This window comes from Canis aureus, chromosome 6, assembly GCF_053574225.1.
Source record: "Canis aureus isolate CA01 chromosome 6, VMU_Caureus_v.1.0, whole genome shotgun sequence".
NCBI classification, from domain to species: Eukaryota; Metazoa; Chordata; class Mammalia; order Carnivora; family Canidae; genus Canis; species Canis aureus.
This window is the reverse complement of record NC_135616.1, coordinates 3,227,753-3,247,947: the sequence shown is the minus strand read 5'-3', so window position 1 is coordinate 3,247,947 and position 20,195 is coordinate 3,227,753. Positions and strand designations below refer to the sequence as shown.

The 20,195-nt window shown below is 50.3% G+C and overlaps 1 protein-coding gene and 1 long non-coding RNA gene across 2 annotated transcripts; one reads left to right on the top strand and one right to left on the bottom strand.

The window, feature by feature from the left end:
- The first annotated feature begins 1,103 nt into the window (after positions 1-1,103).
- Positions 1,104-19,620, top strand: TUBB6 (tubulin beta 6 class V). The gene is made up of 4 exons (XM_077899904.1): positions 1,104-1,262; positions 1,620-1,728; positions 4,258-4,368; positions 18,125-19,620. The coding sequence occupies exons 1-4, from the start codon at positions 1,206-1,208 to the stop codon at positions 19,186-19,188; spliced, it is 1,341 nt and encodes a 446-aa protein (XP_077756030.1). The 5' UTR covers positions 1,104-1,205; the 3' UTR covers positions 19,189-19,620.
- LOC144315412 (uncharacterized) lies at positions 3,879-7,587 on the bottom strand. The gene is made up of 2 exons (XR_013381085.1): positions 6,486-7,587; positions 3,879-4,437 (listed from the first exon to the last, which is right to left on the bottom strand). It is a non-coding gene; the product is annotated as an uncharacterized LOC144315412 (long non-coding RNA).
- Positions 19,621-20,195: the final 575 nt, after the last annotated feature.

Below are 20,195 nucleotides of genomic sequence, written 5' to 3'. Positions count from 1 at the left end.
GTTATAACAGAAACATGGGGCCATGCTTTGCCTAGGCACGGTGGTCTCCAAGTCCCGGAGGGGGCTTAGCTGGTTGTCAGGGAGTCCGCCTGTCTTTCCGCGGCCTGGAGGAGAGGCCTGTAGGTTAAACTCTCCTCCTCCGGCACTGCATTTGCCTAAAGAACCTCCACGCGGCCCGCCCGCTCCGAACAGCCCAGGGCAGCGCTTGGCCCAGCAGGTCCCCGCGCCCCGCACCCGCACCCGGAGCAGGGGAGCTGAGGGAACCGCAGGGGTGCAAATCCAGGCCTCTGCCTCCCCCGGGGCCAAAGAGCTTTTTCCTCGCGGACTCCCAGTGGAGAGGCAGGGGGTACGCGGGCGCGCGGATGTGTGTGTTCAGGGTCACGTGCAGCCAGGTATTGCCTTTAACTGAACCCCACGACACACGACTCAGAGTCGCCGGATGGGGAGGGTCCCCTATTCCCAGGGGAGAGGCGGCAAAGCAAGGACCTAAGAACGCCCAAGTTAAGGGGGGGACGAGTGTCAGAGTCACGCGAGACGCTCCACTTTTCTGCCCTAAAGCCCGTCTCCCCGCAGGGTGTGACCCCAGGGCGCGGGTCGGGAGCCAGCGGGGCCAGCCCGGGCGGGGGAGGCCAGCGGGGGCCCAGGAGGGCCGTGGGGGGCCGCAGCTCGGGGCGCCCCGGAACCCGGCCGACGGCCCTGGGGAGAGCCCGCCTGTGCACCAGGGCTCCGCCGGGGGGGCTCAGCGCAGGGCGGCGGCGGCAGAGGGCCCGGGAGCGCCGGAGCGCGCCCTTCCCCGCCGCCGCCCCGCTTTCTGAGCCTCCACCCACTCACCCCGCCTCCGCCCCCAGCCCGCGGCAGGAGGCTCGGTCCCCGGCCTGGCCTCCCCGGCAGGGTCCGCGGGTCCCTCCCGGTCCGCCCTCCGGGGGCAGCGCCGCGTCGAAGACGCCCGGGGAGGATGGCCCAGGGGCCGGAGCCGAGGGGGCGGGGGCGGGGGTGCGGGCGGGGGCGGGAGGCCCGGGCCGGGGCGGGGGCGCGGCGGGCGGAGGGGGCGGTGCGGGGAGGGCGAGGCCCGCGGCCATTGGTCGGGGCCGGCGGGACGGGGGAGGGAGCGGGCGGAGGGTCGAGTCCCGGGGAGCGCGCCGGGGCCCGCAGTCGCCGCCCGGGTCCGAAGAGCCAGAGCCCCGAGCGCAGAGCCGGCGCCCGCCATGAGGGAGATCGTGCACATCCAGGCGGGCCAGTGCGGGAACCAGATCGGCACCAAGGTGGGCGGGCACCGGGCTCCCTGCGGGTGGGCAGCCGGCGGCCCGGGGCGTCGGGGCTCGCCCCTCGGTGCGCGCTCCCTGCGCGCGGGTCCTCCGAGCCCAGGCCGGCCCTGCGCGGCCCCGGAAGGCGCCCGAGGAGAGGCGCGGCCGCGGGGGGCCCCGGGCGCCATCCCCGATCCCCACCCGGGCTGGGAGCGGCCGCGGGGCGGGGGCGGGGGCGGGGGCGGGGGCGCCTGGAATTCGGCCGCCGAGCCCCGCGCACCCCGCCCCCCGGGCCAGCCCTGGCGGGAGTCGCGGCGAACGACGCCCCAGGCCCCGCGTTCTGACCTGCTGTCCCCCCGCCTCCCTCTTCCCAAGTTTTGGGAAGTGATCAGCGATGAACACGGTATCGACCCAGCCGGAGGCTACGTGGGCGACTCGGCGCTGCAGCTGGAGAGAATCAACGTCTACTACAATGAGTCATCCTGTGAGTAGCGCGGTCGGGACCCCGCCCTTCCCCGTCGGACCCCGTCGCCCCCCTCCAAAACCGTCGCCCCCCCCGCCCTCAGATCCTGGCCGCCCCCCTCTGGGACCCTGGCCACCCCCGCCCGGACCTCGGCCACAGCCGCCAGGACCCCGGCCTCCCCCTCCGGGACCCCGGCCTCCCCCGTCTTGGACCCCGGCCTCCCCCTCCGGAACCCCGGCCTCCCCCCTCCGGGACCCCGGCCTCCCCCTCCGGGACCCCGGCCTCCCCCGTCTTGGACCCCGGCCTCCCCCTCCGGAACCCCGGCCTCCCCCCTCCGGGACCCCGGCCTCCCCCTCCGGGACCCCGGCCTCCCCCGTCTTGGACCCCTGCCTCCCCCCTCCGGGACCCCGGCCTCCCCCTCCGGGACCCCGGCCTCCCCCGTCTTGGACCCCGGCCTCCCCCTCCGGAACCCCGGCCTCCCCCCTCCGGGACCCCGGCCTCCCCCTCCGGGACCCCGGCCTCCCCCGTCTTGGACCCCTGCCTCCCCCCTCCGGGACCCCGGCCTCCCCCCTCTCGGACCCCGGCCTCCCCCCTGCGGGACCCCGGCCTCCCCCCTCCGGGACCCCGGCCTCCCCCCTCTCGGACCCCGGCCTCCCCCCTGCGGGACCCCGGCCTCCCCCCTCTCGGACCCCGGCCTCCCCCCTCTCGGACCCCGGCCTCCCCCCTCCGGGACCCCGGCCTCCACCTCCGGGACCCCGGCCTCCCCCCTCTCGGACCCCGGCCTCCCCCCTCCGGGACCCCGGCCTCCCCCTCCGGGACCCCGGCCTCCACCTCCGGGACCCCGGCCTCCCCCCTCTCGGACCCCGGCCTCACCCCTCCGGGACCCCGGCCTCCCCCCTCCGGGACCCCGGCCGCCCCTCTCCCGGCCCGGCCTTCCTGCCGCGGGACCACGCCCACCCCCGGCCCGCCCCCGGCCGCCCCCGGCCGCCCCCGCCTGGACCTGGCCCTCTTCCTCTGCGACCCGGCCTCCCCGCTCCCGGACCCGGGATTCCCGGGCCTTCGACCGACCCGAGGCTGGTGCTCAGGATGCCGCCCTCCCGCGAGGGCAGTTTGTCCTTGAAAAATGGTCCCGGGACACGGCAGGATGCCCGACTGACTCCTTCCTCACCTCCCCCGGGGCGGGAAATCCGCCGTCAGTTTGTTTCAAACAGTCGAATTTGGCCTATCACAGGGCCTGAACTCTTGAACTAGACAACCCGTTAGTGTTGTGAAATTACTTACTGGGTCACGCCTGACTTTTTGCTTTGCTTTGTTTCTCGGTTTAAAATGTATCTCTTAATGGGGTTGCTTGGCTAAAAATCTGAAAAGCGCCCCGTTAAATGATTTCTCTGATTTTTTTTTTTTTTTTACCAACCTCCAAAAACATGTTGTGCTCTCAGGAAGCTGAAACTACAGACAACTCTGGATAATTGGTGGAGTTCAGTAAAAATTCCGGGCTGTGGCTTATCCAAGTTTGGGAATAATATCACCACCGCCCTGGACATCTGTCCTGTTATTGTGGCTAGATGTATACATTATTTGTTAGAATTTTTATTATAAATGTGATAAGTGCCCTTCATAAAACAACCAAAAATTAAGACTCTCAAAGAACATCCAGAAAATGACAGATGCTACCTTTCCGCATACACAACACATGTCCCCAGAATTACTCTGGTTTTTGGAGTCACTTGCTGTTTGCTCGAAAGCTGTGAAGAGCAGGATACGGAAAGCACTGGGTTTTATTCGTTCAGCAGCTCTAAGAAAAGGTCTGGATCAGCAGGGCATAGAATATGAAATTTCTACGTAGCACTAAAGAAAATTTTAGTTATACATTTTGCCTCCTGTTAACCCTTAGGTCTTGCTTGTTTATGTCCTTTCTTCAGTCTGGGTGTGTGCGTAGCAGGAGTTGTAGGGGCAAATCCTATGTACAAGCTCATTAGCCATGGCCAGTAGGCATCAAAATGTGCTTGCTAGCAAAAAGGCTACACTACACTCATTTGTAAATGAAAGTGTGTCCCAGAACAGCCCATGGGATCATACCTATAACTAGGTGCTACGACGATAGCTTGGATTCACGTGTGTGCACGAAGGAGGTGCCCCAAAGTGCAAAGAATGTCAGAGCAACACGGCAATTTGCTGCAACAGATAGTTTATTTCCATGGGGCTGAAAAAGTACAGTTTCCAACAGGAAAGAGGTGTCAGGGTGAAGTGGAAAATACAGGAGGCAGGAAGTCAGGAGACCTGATTTCTCATCCTGCTTATCCCTGGAACTTCCCCTGCCCATTCACACTTGGGCTGGTTTCCTCGCTGGGGCAATTTAAGGTGGGGTTGTGTTCCCACAGGCTCCTCCCTGTGCTAAGGCTCTCTGATTCTTAGAAAGCCAGGTCTGTCTCTGAAAAAACTTTGCTTTGTACCATCCGGGAAGCTCCACTGGGGGGACTTGCTGTGCGGCAGTGCATCACTCTGGAAACCAGAAAGTGACCCTTGTGGGTGGGCTTTGTTCTCTTCCAGCTCAGAAATACGTGCCCAGGGCTGCCCTGGTGGACTTGGAGCCTGGGACCATGGACAGTGTGCGGTCTGGGCCTTTTGGGCAGCTTTTCCGGCCTGACAACTTCATCTTCGGTGGGTTCCATCTTTCCTGCTTTCTTTTTATTTTTTTTTTTTAAGCATCAAACTAATTTATGGGTGAGACTGAAAGACAAAGAAAAGCTTAGAATGGAAATCAGCAGCTCCCAGTGTCATTACATTACAATATTTTTAATTCTTAGCTTTTCTTTAGGAAAGCAATCTCTGTGTCTCCAAATGAAATGTTTATATTGATAGTTACTGATTTAACAAATATTTTAGACATGAACTTTTTTCTTCCCCTTATAAATGATCATAACATGATAATAATCATTTGTTTTGGTTCCTATTTTGCTCATCTTTTTTTTCTATTTATTCATGAGAAACACAGAGAGAGAGAGAGAGAGAGAGAGAGGCAGAGAAACAGGCAGAGGGAGAAGCAGGCTCCATGCAAGGAGCCTGATGTGGGACTCGATCCCCGGTCTCCAGGATCACACCTGGTCTGCAGGCGGCGCCAAACCACTATGCCACCGGGGCTGCCCCCTATTTTGCTCATCTTTTAACTGCAGTGTGTTTATACCTATATTTCTCTTTCATGACCTATAGACAGTTACTCTGCTTCCTTCTTAAAGGCTGGCACCATATGAATTTTTGTTAGAATTGGGCAATTCCTTCCCTCCCTTCTACACAAGACATGGTCAAGCACCTGTCCCTCTGCACACTCCCAAAGAAAATTATGTAACATTAAACGAAGTGGCACCATTAGTACTACAAGCTTCTGTCACCCTGTAGCCATGGTTTTTAGAGTCAATGTTACTTGAAAAAATACTTAAAGGAGAAAAATTCAAACTATGCAAGAAAAGCTGAATCCTGAAAGATTTCATTGGTACACAAACTGATGACTCTGTAGCAGAATCTGGCAGTGACCTGTTATAAAGGTGACTCAGCAAGATGAACATTCACGAATCCTTTGGGTATCATCCCCTTCCCTGTCACTCTGACAACAACACAACCAGCAGGACAGGCAGAGCTTCTGATAAGAACTAGTTCAAAGATTGGGCTGTATTTGGCCCCAAGCAAAGACCCTTCTCTACCCTGCTGCCCACATGTGGCTGTTTAAAGATAATAAAAATTACATAGAATCAATTCACTTCCTCAGTTGCACTAGCTACATTTTGAGTGCTCAATAATTAAATGTTGCCAGTGGTAGGTACCTCATGGAACATGTGGGACAGTTCCTCCAGGCCTCAGTAGAGGTACTGTATGGAATGACAGGGATAAAGAGAGAAAGTGCAAAGGCACTACACAAACACATGGCCGTTCATAACCACTTCTACCCTAAGAGCCAAGATGAAACCTACAGGATGTGTGGCAGACGGGAAAGTGTTCCATCGACAATCATATTTTAATGTTGGAAACCACACATTCACTCATGTTCTTTCTGAAAAATTACCAGTGTAATTGAATAAGAACTGTGCCTAGAGAGAACAATACCACTTGGCAACAGAAGTACCTCAATCAACAACAAACACAGTTTTGGTGCCCATAAAAGGCAAAATGTCTTACAAGGAAATGAGAGACCCTTAAGGCTGATTCATGGCTTAAAGTTAATGGTGGTATAGAAATTACATTTATCAAAGATCTTTTTTTTTTTAAGATTGATTGATTGATGATAGACATAAAGAGAGAGAGAGAGGCAGACACAAGCAGAGGGAGAAGCAGGCTCCATGCCGGGAACCCAACACGGGACTTGATCCCGGGACTCCAGGATCGCGCCCTGGGCCAAACTGCTAAGCCACCCAGGGATCCCCACATTTATCAAAGATCTACTTTCCAATCCCTTCCTCAGAAGGCACCAGATGGAGATGATTTCATTGAGGGTAACAGATAATCCTCTGCTACTTAAACCCTATGTATCTAGGGTATCTCCTACACAGTAAGTGCTTGATAAATGTTAGCAACATCATAGGAATGCAAGGATGGTTCAACATTGAGAAGTCAGCTAATAGGTTAAGAGAGACAACATCTTCATAGGTGCCCAAAAATATTTGATAAAATTCAGGATAGGCCCCTGACTTGTAGAGGACAAAAACCTTTACATGCAAGCTGGAAGGAGAAAGATACTCCCTCTATTTAAGAATTATCTACCAAATCCATAGCAATGTCACACTCACCAGTGAAGCATTAGAAGTATTCCCAGCAAAGTCACAAATGAGAAAAAGATGTCTGTTGTGTCTTCTTCTATTCTTCTATTGTATTCCATGTTTTGAAGTTTCTAGCCAGTGTACAAAGACCAGAGAAAGAAAAGAGATACAGATCATTTAAAGGAAAAGACAAAATTATTATTTGAAGGTGGAATGATTCTCTTGGATTTTCCAGATAGGCTATCCAATGAATAGTTATTGGCACTTTTTAAGACCTCAGTGAGGCAGCCAGACACAAGATAAAGACTCAGATGTTATTACTGTGGGGTGACCAGCTGTCCTGATCTGCCTGGAATTGGGGTTTTTCTCAGGACACTACCCTCTCAGTGCTGAAATTGGTAAGCTCCCAGGCGCCCTGAGACAAACTGATCTCCTTAAAGGCAATAATCAGTTATAAAACATAATGGGAAAATATCCTATTCACAATAGCAGCAAAAGTTATAAATACCTAGGGACAAAATTTTCTAGTAACTGAGAATGAGGAGGAGTCATTAAAACAAGATGCTCATCTCCCAGCAGACTGGGTGGTACTTTAAAAACTAACTGCTAGTATTGGTGTGGTTGTTCGGGAGAGTAAGCTTTAAGCATTGTCAGAGAACAACTTAATGGACTCAGCAAATCAAGAATTTTGATTCAACAGTTTCTGTTCAAGGAATTTGTCCCGAAGAAATGCTGGCACATGCATTAGGGACATTGCGTATTGGTTTCTAGAAGAGCTGAACCTCTTTGCCGGCCTCTGCCCCCTTGCCCTTACCACCAGCTGGATGGGTCTCTGACAGTTCGGGGAACTGCTTTCTCAGCACCTGTGATAGAGACTCAACTGGGAGAACCTTAGTACCCGTATGCCCAAAAGGAAAAAAGGACAACTCCCCCTATCCTCCTTTTTTTTTTTTAAGATTATTTATTTATTTGAGAGAGAGAGAGAGAGAGAGAGAGAGAGAACATGCCTGTGAGAGCAGAAGCAGGGGAAGAGGCAGAGAAGGGGAGAAGCAGGCTCCCCGCTGAGCAGGCCCCCCCCCATATGAGGCTCCCAGGTGCCCCCCAGGGGCCCCCCTCTGCTTCCTGACACAGATCAGTGCCATTTTGAACTTTCACTGCGTGGGTATAGATCACTAGCAGCTATGGGGCTCTTGCGCTGGGTCACTGAGTTAGGGTACCCAATAAGAGAGCACTGAACAGGGAGAGGGGGACCTGACAGCTGTTTTCAGCCTCTGGCACCTCTGGTGCTACCAGTTTCCTTCTTGGGGCTCCTTCAGCTGCTAGTGTGAGGGATGAAGGGCCCCCACGCATCCAGGCTCTGTAAGGATCCAAGTGAAGCGATAGCCTGTCTCGTCCACGTGCACAAAAGTCACTTCCACACAGAAATCTGCTCGGTCTCTTCCCTTGAAAGCTTAAGTGATTTTTGGTAAGAGTCTGAGAGGATTGCTAAGGTTTCTTGAATCTACCTCAGTCTCAGGAAACTCACAAAATTAATAGATTTCATCATTAAGCAAAGTATACAGTTGAGCCCTGAACAACACAGGGCTAAGTGGAGGGGTGCCAACCCCCTGCACAAACGTTTACTTATAATTTTTGCCTCCCCCAAACCCAGCTACTAATAGCCTACTCTTACTGACAACATAAACAGTAGATCAACACCTAGTGTGAGGGTTACATGTGTGTATCCCATATTCTTACAATAAAGTCAGCTGGAGAAAAGAAGGTATTATTAAGAAAATCATAAGAAAGAGAAAATACATTTACGGAACTGTGATTATTTATCAAACAAATCTGCTTAAGCAGCCCCGTGCAATTTAAGCCCATGTGGTTCAAGGGTCAGCTGTACTTCTTGTTTGATACGCAGTACATGCTAGGAGATTCACAAGGACGAGGACGAGGAGGGGGGCATATACAGTGGAAACCTGGGCTGTCCCCCTCTGTCCACGCAGGGCCCTTCCAGAAAGCCGGCTCCTACGAGGTGCCCTTCGTGGGGCAGGTGCACATTAGAAGTGGATGCATGAGTTGTTGAGTTTGAATATATAAAAATATGGTAAAGCTTTATTTATGTAAAATGCCTGGCTTTCCTGCTCCTAGGTAGGATATAAGACAATGTAAAGACAGCCATAGACGTGGCCGTCTAAAACACCCAGTGAGCTGAGAGAGTTATTTCAGTTGCAGCTGTGAATTCATTTAAGCTCTGGGTTTCTGGCAACTAAATTCAAAAAAGGAAGCCCAGGACACAGTGGTCATCATCATAAAAGGGAGAGCCCACTTTATTCTACATTATTTGTATTTATTTATCTTAATTTCTACTGTTTTTTTTTTCAACAAAAGCTAATATAGAACTGCATTATTAAAAATTAAGAACTAGAGTAAAAAAATGTATTCTATATGACCATCATTGTATAATGGTCATTGGCATTGAGGTATAGTTTTACCTTTTCTTCCTGTTTGCTGATTTTCATTATTTGTAAACACTGTATCCCTTGGATCTTTTCCCCCACTGAATATTATATTTAAGCCATGTTTCATGTTTCTAAAAGTTTAATAGTTTCTAAAATCTCTGATTTTAATAGTTGCATAATGTGTAATTATTTATTTCATAATGGACAATAATCAGGGAGTGGTTTCTTACCAAGTTTTGCTCTAAGAAAGAAAAATCAGAATATAGGGGTGCCTGGTTGGCTCATTCGGCGGAGCATGAGACTTTTTTTTTTTTAAGATTTTATTTATTTATTCATGAGAGACAGAGAGAGAGGCAGAGACACAGGCAGAGGGAGAAGCAGGCTCCTCGCAGGGAGCCTGATGTGGGACTCGATCCCGGGTCTCCAGGGTCATGCCCTGGGCTGAAGGCGGTGCTAAACCACTGAGCCACCCGGGCTGCCCAGCATGAGACTTGATCTCAGGGTGGTGAGTTCAAGCCCTAGGCTGGGTGTAGAGCTTACTTAATTAAAAAAGAAAAAAGAAAGAATATAGTAATATGGAATCTAGATGTTTGCATCTTGGTTCATATAAACTGATCTGTGTTTCTAACTCTGTCAACAGAATAGATCCTCAAGAGTAAAATTACTAAGTTAGAGCCTGTGAACATATTTAAGCCCATTATACATTTTGCTTTAGTCTTTCAACTGGGTTAATGCCACCAGCAGTGTTTGAGAATGCAGCTTTTGCTCTGCTTTTGCCTGAAATTTAACTTTTAAAGAAACGTATCAACTGAGGGACTCTGAGCAATATAACTAACAATGCTTTAAGAAACACTTTACAGGAAATGGAAAAAGAACTTGGCAAGTCCGTATAAACTATATAAGTTGTCAATATAAGAAAAAAGAAACTTGTACTCCCATAAACAGGACTTACACATAGAGAAACCTAAAGACCCAATATTAAATACAAAATACAACTCAGTGAACCGTGTTCCCACAGGAAGGGGCTGTTAGCTGAAACACACACACAACCTTTTTTGCCTTTTTTAAAAAAGATTTTATTTATTTACTCATGAGAGACAGAGAGAGGCAGAGACACAGGCAGAGGGAGAAGCAGGCTCCCTGCGGGGAACGGGACTCGATCCCAGGACCCGGTGGTCACAACATGAGCTGGAGGCAGAGGCTCCACTACTGAGCCACCCGGGTGCTCCCCTTCTTAAGAAAAAGTAGAAAATCATTATCTAATAGTACATTGTTTAAATTTAAGATATTCAAACTCATTCTTGTTACATTGGGCTTCATGGAACTTTGTTATGTTTTATTTCTTAAAATGGGTGGTAGGTGTGTAGATATTAAGCATGTTTCAAAGCCTTTCACATGCGGTTAAGTCAGTCACGAGAAGTGTCAGCATTGATGAGGTGATGGCTCTTGTTGGCACTTTCTAGAAGAGGTTTCTGATAGGACCTTGGAGGCCATGTGCCTTCCCCGCCTTCCTTGTCTCTCATCCAGCCCATATGTCTGCTCAGGGTCAGGCGTCCCCTCAGCCATCACTCCTGTGAAGCCAAGACCTGTTAAGGTTTTAAAGAGGTTTTCTGAAACAAAAAAATATACATGGAACAAAAAGAGACTTCATGAAACTGGATCAAACTTCTGACGTACTAAGCTAGTTTCTCATGGCAGCAACTTCAGTGATGGTGGAAGTCTTCTTTGGTTGAATTTATTTGAACTAAAAACTGAGAGAGCCTAAGAAAGATCTTTCTCATCTTTCTAGCTGTCTGTAAGTGGGACAAAATAGTTGAAGAACAAATTCACATAGACCATTTAATTATCTAATCCACTCTCCTTGTAAACCTTCAAGAATGTTAGAAATGACATTGGCATTTAAACTCTCTCCAGGATTCTTTCTTGTATCTTTGCTTCTTTGTTAGAACATGCATCATTTTTTGATTCAGAATATTTAAAAATTTTAGCAGATTGTACTGATGTGAAATAGCTTTAAAGTAATTTTTCAAGCCAATAACTGGGGTGCTGGGCTGGCTCAGTAGGTAGAGTATGTGACTTTTGATCTCAGGGTCATGAGTTCAAGCCTGGTGTTGGGTGTGGAGCCTACCTGCAATAAAAAAAAAAAAAAATTTAATGTAAAGCCAACAGGATTTTTATTTTTTATTTGTTTTTATTGAAGCTTGATTTGCCAACATATAGTGCAACACCCATTACTCATCCCATCAAGTGCCCCCCTCTGTGCCCATCACAACCTCAACCCCCTACCCTTCTCCCCTTCCTCAACCCTTTGTTCGTTTCCCAGAGTTAGGAGTCTCTCGTGGTTTGTCACCATCTCTATTTTTCCCATTCAGTTCCCCTCCTTTCCCTTATAATCCCTTTCACTGTTTCTTATATTCCTCATACAAGTGAAACTATATAATGTTTGTCCTCCAATTGACTTACCTCACTCTCTCCAGTGAAGTAATAATTATATACCCTCCAGTTCCATCCACGTTGAAGCAAATGGTAGGTATGCATCCTTTCTCATGGCTAATATTCCATTGTACATATAGACCACGTCTTCTTTATCCATTCCTCTTTCTTTTTTTTTTTTTTTTTTTATTTTATTTATTTATTTTTTTTTTATTTATTTATGATAGTCACAGAGAGAGAGAGAGAGAGAGGCAGAGACACAGGCAGAGGGAGAAGCAGGCTCCATGCACCGGGAGCCCGACGTGGGATTCGATCCCGGGTCTCCAGGATCGCGCCCTGGGCCAAAGGCAGGCGCCAAACCGCTGCGCCACCCAGGGATCCCTATCCATTCCTCTTTCGATGGACACCGGGGCTCCTTCCACACAGTTTGGCTATTGTGGACATTGCTGCTAGAAACATCGGGGTGCAGGTGTCCCGGCGTTTCATTGCATCTGTATCTTTGGGGTAAATCCCCAGCAGTGCAATTGCTGGGTCGTAGGGCAGGTCTATTTTTAACTCTTTGAGGAACCTCCACACAGTTTTCCAGAGTGGCTGCACCAGTTCACATCCCCACCAACAGTGCAGGAGGGTTCCCCTTTCTCCACATCCTCTCCAACAGTTGATGTTTCCTGTCTTGTTAATTTTCCCCATTCTCACTGGTGTGAGGTGATATCTCATTGTGGTTTTGATTTGTATTTCCCTGATGGCAAGTGATGCGGAGCATTTTCTCATGTGCTAGGCCAACATTATTTTTAATTAAGAACTGTAAATTGTTTGAATGGGCTTATTTTGTTAAAATAATAGCATGCTTGTTATAGGGAATGGAGAGGTATCCAGAATATATAAACAGAGTATATTGTTTGAGGAGACAGTTGTTTTTAAGTTATTCTCCATTTAATGAAAGAGGCAGCATTGTCTAGGAGATTGTCCATCCCCCAGTAGCTTCAGAGCTCACTGTTTCAGAGTTGGTCGATTACAGCGAACCAGTGTCATTCTATCACTAGGTGTGGTTTGAAGTGGTTTGGTTTTGTTTTTAGAGATTTTATTTACTCATGAGAGACAGAGAGAGAGAGAGAGAGAGAGTGGCAGAGACACAGGCTGAGGGAGAAGCAGGCTCCATGCAGGAAGCCCACTGTGGGACTTGATCCTGGGACTCTAGGATCACGCCTTGAGCCGAAGGCAGACGCTCAACCGCTGAGCCACCCAGGCGTCCCTTGAAGTAGTTTTTAAAAAAACACTGACTTGAACTAATGTATAATTTTAAAAGTGAAAGTTATCTGTGCTTAAGTTTTGAACATGAATATACCTTAAAAAAAACTTTTTTCTTAACAAATTGTTTGTTGTATTGCAGAGACAGTGGGAGTGAGTTTTACAGGAGAAAATGGGGCACCATGGGATCCCTGGGTGGTGCAGCGGTTTGGCACCTGCCTTTGGCCCAGGGCGCGATCCTGGAGACCCGGGATCGAATCCCACGTTGGGCTCCCGGTGCATGGAGCCTGCTTCTCCCTCTGCCTGTGTCTCTGCCTCTCTCTCTCTCTGTGACTATCATAAATAAATAAAAATTTAAAAAAAAAAAAGAAAAAAAAAAAAGAAAATGGGGCACCAGAAAGCCTCTTTCTGCACATGTAACTTTCCCTTCCAGATTTGGGGCTAGAGGGGGTCAGGGAGTACTTAATGGTCACCCAGTGTGAGCAAGAGGTAAGCCAGAGGGTGGCCTCTGAGAAAGCCCTGGGGACCTGTTGCAACCTGCCTGCCGAAGCTTGAGATTGCAGCCTTGTGTTCCTCGGGCCCGAGCCGCCGATTACTGTCACAACAGCTCATTACAGAACATGTTCAACTTATGACCCCCAAATATTTAACTGGGAACATCTGTTGCTATGAGACAGTGGCAAAATATTTTCAGAAGTCACTAGCTTCTTCCTTTTGTCGAGAGCAGAGGACATCTCACGGCTACTCATGCTGTAAATACTAAGGAAGCTGAGGCAGCCGTGTGAGCTGAAGGAAGAATCGAGCTCCTCGAGCTTCCTTTGCTGTGGCTGCAGGCCCGCCTGAAGCTCCCTACCTGTTGTCACTTGCTGTTTCCTGCTCCGTTTTAATGAAATCATCTCTTAACCTCTTTCTTTAAAAAAAAAAAAAAAAGATTTTATTTATTCATGGGAAACCCAGAGGCAGAGACACAGGCAGAGGGAGAAGCAGGCTCCGTGCAGGGAGCCCGACGTGGGACTCGATCCCGGGACTCCAGGATCATGCCCTGGGCCGAAGGCGGCGCTAAACCACTGAGCCACCCGGGCCACCTCCTTAGCCTTTCTGACAATTGCCCTCGCCTGCCTTCCTCTGGGAAGGTGTGCTCGTCCTGTCCCAGCTCCACGAGTGGGCTAGCCCCGCACCTTGTCCTCCTGGTGCACCTGGCCGGGCTGCAGCCTGCTGGATTGGTGGGGAGGTGTGGACAGGAGCCAGCGAGGGATAGGAGGGACAGTGGCCATCTGTGAGTCCTCAGGGCGGGACCAAAGAGACCCTCTGTTGGTCAGGGGGCACAGTCACCTCCTAGACCAGGAGATGGCCTCAGAGAAGGCTAAGGGGCCAGTGCCCTTGGGGTGGCTGCAAGCACGGAGGGGCTTGCTTCCTGCCCAGCCTGGGCCCTCGAGGAGCCCCGGGGCCGCCAGGCCCATCGACTAGGTGCCTCTGAGCAGGTGGGGCAAGGACAACCAGAGTGAGAGGTTGAGCTCCCTTGTGATGTAAGGCTAAGACCAAGGAGCAAGGGGCCAGCTGTGTCTTATTCCCATGAGCAGTCTGCCCTCCTGGACATGTCACTCTTTAATATTTAATATTTAAATGTGTTTAATGTTTTCATCATGAAGTTAAAACTGCACGTTTTCTTCAAATACACAAGTCTGTAGTATCAAAATGGAACCTCCTCACCCCTTATACAGATGACCGTGAGATTTGATTCCCTGGGGATACCTGGTGCTGTACATGGTGCCTGGCCTTTTCCTATGGACACATGCACTTGTGCGTATGTCCCCCCACCACCCCCCAACTAGCAGTTGACTTGGTTTTTCAGAAAATGGGATCATGCTACACATACCATTTTGTAGCTTCTTGAAAAGTTCATCAACATAACTGGGACACACCCTGTGACAGTCCGTGCCTTGCTGCTGAGTGAGTGTCCTCATGTAGTAATGCCTCCATTTACTGAGATTTTTAAAACTTCCCTTAAAGGCATGTTTTCATATTTTAATTTTCTCTTGATTATCAAGAGACATGTTAATATGTAATGTTGTAACTTAACTATCCTCTTATCCCATCCTTCAGAGCCAACCACGATTATTAGTTTACTGTGTATTTCTCAAGTTTATTTCTTAAATGCGTTTTATTTTTTTTTTAAGATTTTATTTATTTATTCATGAGAGACACAGAGAGAGGGGCAGAGACACAGACAGAGGGAGAAGCAGGCTCCACAGAGGGAGCCTGATGTGGGACTCGATCCTGGGACTCCGGGATCATGCCCTGAGCCAAAGGCAGACGCTCAACCACTGAGCCACCCAGGGGTCCCTCTTAAATGCATTTTAAATCTTTTAATAAAAGTTTAAAATATTCAGTTTGCTAGCTAGTAAAACATGTACTTGGCCCAGGACTCAAACGGAGCAAAAGGGTCTACAGTGAAAAGTTGGTCTCATTCCAACCCCAAGTTGGTGGCCGCCAAGACCCCCCCCCCCCCCCAGAGGTGGCATTGTGGGATTCCCGTGCTCATTCTGTGACACACATACGATCACAGCCAACAACATACACCATTTAGTATTTTGGGTCCCTCCCTTAGCAATATACTTTGAAAATCTTGCCATCCCAGTACTAGGGCTGATGGCTGCTCTTGTTCCTTTGATAGAAACAAGCATTGATTTAACCAGTCCTCTGTTGAAAGACATTTAGACTGTTTCCTTTTTTCTTCACTATTATTACAAACTTCTCCTCAGTCTCAGCACGTATGGGTCTCAAAGGATACGTCACTTTCCACATGTGCCCATAGACCTGTCTCAGCAAATTTGTACAAGTAAGATTGCTGAGCCTAAGGGAACGGATTTTGATCTGCCAAGTTGTTCTCCACAGAGGCTAGTCCCTGCCGTGCACCCCCGCAGCCCCATGGATGGAGGGGCCTCCCCAGCCCCAGCCAGAGGTGTTCGCCAGCTTTCGGAGCTCTGTCGGTTTCACAGGGGAGAAATTGAATCTCCTTGTTTTGATGTGCATTTCTCTTGTAAGGAATGCATCAAATATTGAAGTTATTTGAATTTCCTTCCCTGTGGAGTGTTTATATCCTTTGCTCATTCTCCTAAAAGTTATTGTTTTCCTTACTGATTTGTAGGACTTCTTTAGATATTTAAGGAGGTTATCCCTTTGTATGTGTTACGAGTTGCTAGGAGTCAATATATTTATTTTTTTTATTTTTTTATTTTTATTTTTTGTTTATGATAGTCACACACACAGAGAGAGAGAGAGAGAGAGAGGCAGAGACACAGGCAGAGGGAGAAGCAGGCTCTATGCACCGGGAGCCCGATCCGGGATCGCGCCCTGGGGCAAAGGCAGGCACCAAACCGCTGCGCCACCCAGGGATCCCTCAATATATTTTAAACTTACTGAGGAATCACAGGATTTTGGTTATTTTTCCTGTTTTACAGACTTCCACCTAACACCCACAGTGTTTAGCACGGATAAATGCTGTGGAAGACTCAAGCGACTTTGAGATAAGACCCATTCCTCCAAAGTAGGCCCCTGTAAGGCCACACCCACAGTCCATGGCAAAATGTGGGGGCCCAGCACCAGACCTCAGTCAGAGGGCCCCCATCCGCTTGTCTTCCCTGATGTAGCACTGGGCCACTCCCGGAAGGCAGCCTGATGGGGTCACTGCTCTCTGGCTCAGCTTCCCACTGGTGTGCCCGGTGGCAGGTATGGACCTGCCTGCCTAGAGCAGAGAAGCTGGGTTCTGGATGGTGATTGTGGGTTGTTGCCACCAGCTGGGTATAGACAAAAATCGAGTGAACATCTTTGGAATGAGTGGAGAGAGGTCCATACAGTATGATTGCAGCACTGTCCTAGCTCTGAGCAGGACAAACCAGCCTGGCATCTCTGCTTCCTTTCATTTTTTATGTCCACTTGACACAGTCAGATCACCTGCTGGCTCCTGTGGTGCATCCTGGTCCTTTTGATTCAATACATAGGGAAAGTGTGTGATAGGGATGCTAACAAATTTATTTTTAAATTATTTGTACATTCTTTTTATTTTTAAAAAAATTTTAAAGGAATTTTTTAAAAAGGTTTTATCTGACAGAAGAAGAGAGTGCAAGCATAAGCAGGAGGAGTGGCAGGCAGAGGCAGAGGCAGAGGGAGAAACAGGCTCCCCACTGAGGAAGGAGCCCAAAGTGGGGCTCGATCCATTGATCCTGGGATCATGACCTGAGCTGAAGACAGATGCTTAACCCACTGAGCCTCCCAGGGGCCCCTATACATTCTTTTTAAAACTAGATTTGATATACCCTATTTACTAAATAAACACAATGCCTTTTAATCATCTTCCTTCTTAAATAACTTATAATTTTGGCTATATAGTACATTGCCTTGATACCAGTTTAAAAAATGAGAAACAGCAGTGCCTTGTCTTTATAGTTTATTATTAAATAGAAATATTACCTCTCGCCATCAGAGGGGCAAAGCCAGGCATAGAGGTGGGGGAAGACGAAGGTTCATCATAAGCTTGAGGAGGTCAGCCCTGAGCATTGACCTGACTGCTTTTCATAATTTACCCTACACTGTGCTCTAGAATTTAGTTCTCAGTGTTTTGTTTTTTTTAATAATCCTTGAAATGTGTATTAACCTATTGATTTGGATTGAAAAACTCATGTTTTTCTGACGGAATGTAAGTTCAGTTCAGAGGACTTCTCTGATAATTAGGACTGCCTTTGCCAACTAGAGTATATGGCTTGTATTTTTTATAACCCGGATAAGCTGAGCTTCATCCTAAAAATTCTTTCCAGTAAAAATATATTCAAAACATTTAATTAAATCGTATTGGCAAAAACATTTTTAAAAATCATATTGGCAAAGTTGCATTGGAATTAATATTTCCATTTCTCAACTCTTTCCAAGTATATTGGATTAAGAAAAGTGCCTTAAGGGATCCCTGGGTGGCGCAGCGGTTTGGCGCCCGCCTTTGGCCCAGGGCGCGATCCTCGAGACCCGGGATCGAATCCCACGTCGGGCTCCCGGTGCATGGAGCCTGCTTCTCCCTCTGCCTGTGTCTCTGCCTCTGTGTGTGTGACTATCATAAATAAATAAAAATTAAAAAAAAAAAAGTGCCTTAAGTAAAAGGCAACACTTGGGACGTCCGGGTGGCAAAACCTTTTGATTTCTCCCAGACCCAGAAGGGAAGAATGAGCCAACTGAGGTGGTTTCCGGTGCTGCCTTCCACGGAATTGAGTTTGGGGCTGAAAGATGTGTTTTTTTTTTCATCACCATCGTAAAAGTATAAACAACAGAGGGGCCTGGGTGGCTGGGCCGGTTAAGCGCCCGCCTTAGCTCAGGCCCGGATCCCGCAGGGTCCTGGGGTCGGGCTGCTCAGCGGGTGCTGCCGCGTGGCGAGCCTGCGTCTCCCCCTGCTTGTGGTCTCTCTTCCGCGTCGGATAAATAAGCGGAAGCATGAATAGCGGTGAGCTCCGCCCCCGGGGCCGACCCACCGAGGCCTCACTGTCGTGTGCTTTGTCGCAGGACAAACGGGCGCAGGCAACAACTGGGCCAAGGGCCACTACACGGAGGGCGCCGAGCTGGTGGACGCGGTGCTGGACGTGGTGCGGAAGGAGTGTGAGCACTGCGACTGCCTGCAGGGCTTCCAGCTGACGCACTCGCTGGGCGGCGGCACGGGCTCGGGCATGGGCACGCTGCTCATCAGCAAGATCCGCGAGGAGTACCCCGACCGCATCATGAACACCTTCAGCGTGATGCCGTCGCCCAAGGTGTCGGACACGGTGGTGGAGCCCTACAACGCCACGCTGTCGGTGCACCAGCTGGTGGAGAACACGGACGAGACCTACTGCATCGACAACGAGGCCCTGTACGACATCTGCTTCCGCACCCTGAAGCTGACCACGCCCACCTACGGCGACCTCAACCACCTGGTGTCGGCCACCATGAGCGGCGTCACCACGTCGCTGCGCTTCCCGGGCCAGCTCAACGCCGACCTGCGCAAGCTGGCCGTCAACATGGTGCCCTTCCCGCGCCTGCACTTCTTCATGCCGGGCTTCGCGCCGCTCACGGCCCGCGGCAGCCAGCAGTACCGCGCGCTCACGGTGCCCGAGCTCACGCAGCAGATGTTCGACGCCAAGAACATGATGGCCGCGTGCGACCCGCGCCACGGCCGCTACCTCACGGTGGCCGCCGTCTTCCGCGGCCCCATGTCCATGAAGGAGGTGGACGAGCAGATGCTGGCCATCCAGAACAAGAACAGCAGCTACTTCGTGGAGTGGATCCCCAACAACGTGAAGGTGGCCGTGTGCGACATCCCGCCGCGCGGCCTCAAGATGGCCGCCACCTTCATCGGCAACAGCACGGCCATCCAGGAGCTGTTCAAGCGCATCTCGGAGCAGTTCTCCGCCATGTTCCGGCGCAAGGCCTTCCTGCACTGGTTCACGGGCGAGGGCATGGACGAGATGGAGTTCACCGAGGCCGAGAGCAACATGAACGACCTGGTGTCCGAGTACCAGCAGTACCAGGACGCCACGGCCAACGATGGAGAAGAAGCCTTCGAAGACGACGAAGAGGAGATCAATGAGTAGAGGAGCGTCCCAGCCTCACAGACCACGACCCACGGGCTCCACTCCGGAGCCTGTGACCCCGAGGGCCCCTGCAAGGCGCTCTGCTCCACACGCCTGGGTAGAGGCCCCTCACCAGCGCAACGAAACCGCACCGTCGGTCCTCTGGAAGGAAGGAAGGACATGGAAGATCGGCAGCCCTACCCAGTCGAAACCTCAGATGACACACTTCCTGCTGGAGGACCCCAGACGACAATTGGGCCATCAGGGAAGGGCTAAATGGATTGACCTCTCACCCTGTTAAGCGTTCAGCCTTGCTGAGAGTTAGCCAGGAGGTTAGAAACAGTGTTTTTCATCCTTTGTGATGGGATCTGAAGCTGTGCAGTGTTGCCTTACTTTGAAAATGCAATATAGAACTTTAAAACAACCTATTCATAATAAAACACTGAAACTCTTCCTTTGCCTCTTCCAGCTGTTTCCATGATAGATTTGTTTGCGTGCTTACGATGGTTCCTTGGGTACCTGTGTCTTCCTGGGGTGAACTGCCGCTGCCACTCAGTGATTGAACTCAGAGGAAAGGCTTTCCTGGAACTGCAGGCCTTCAGGGTGGCACCAGAATTCTCCTGAGTATCAGAGTAGCGCACACACAGATAAAAGCCCCTCGTCCCCATTTTGCAGCCAGCGCGTAGACCTCCCACAGAATCTTTGATCCTGGGCTACTTAGTCCCAGCCTTCCCTAACAGCTGCGCTAAGCTTTGCCAGAGGAGCTACAGAAAAAAGCCTTTGCCAGAGGCTCCAGGCTTCCGGCCAAAGCAAGGGGGATGTGCAAGCTCCTGATGGGTAAGGGAGGACCTGGCAGGGCCAGCTCTGGGAGCTGTGTGCTCCGGCTCAGCACGGAGGTGGAGGGCTATCTTCTATAAAACAGATCACTTTTCAGATTCTATTAACTTGCCACAACCTCTGTAAGAGGTCTTACAAAGTCAAACTCCACAGGACATGACCAGGCTAGTCCTACTAGTAATTAGCACACA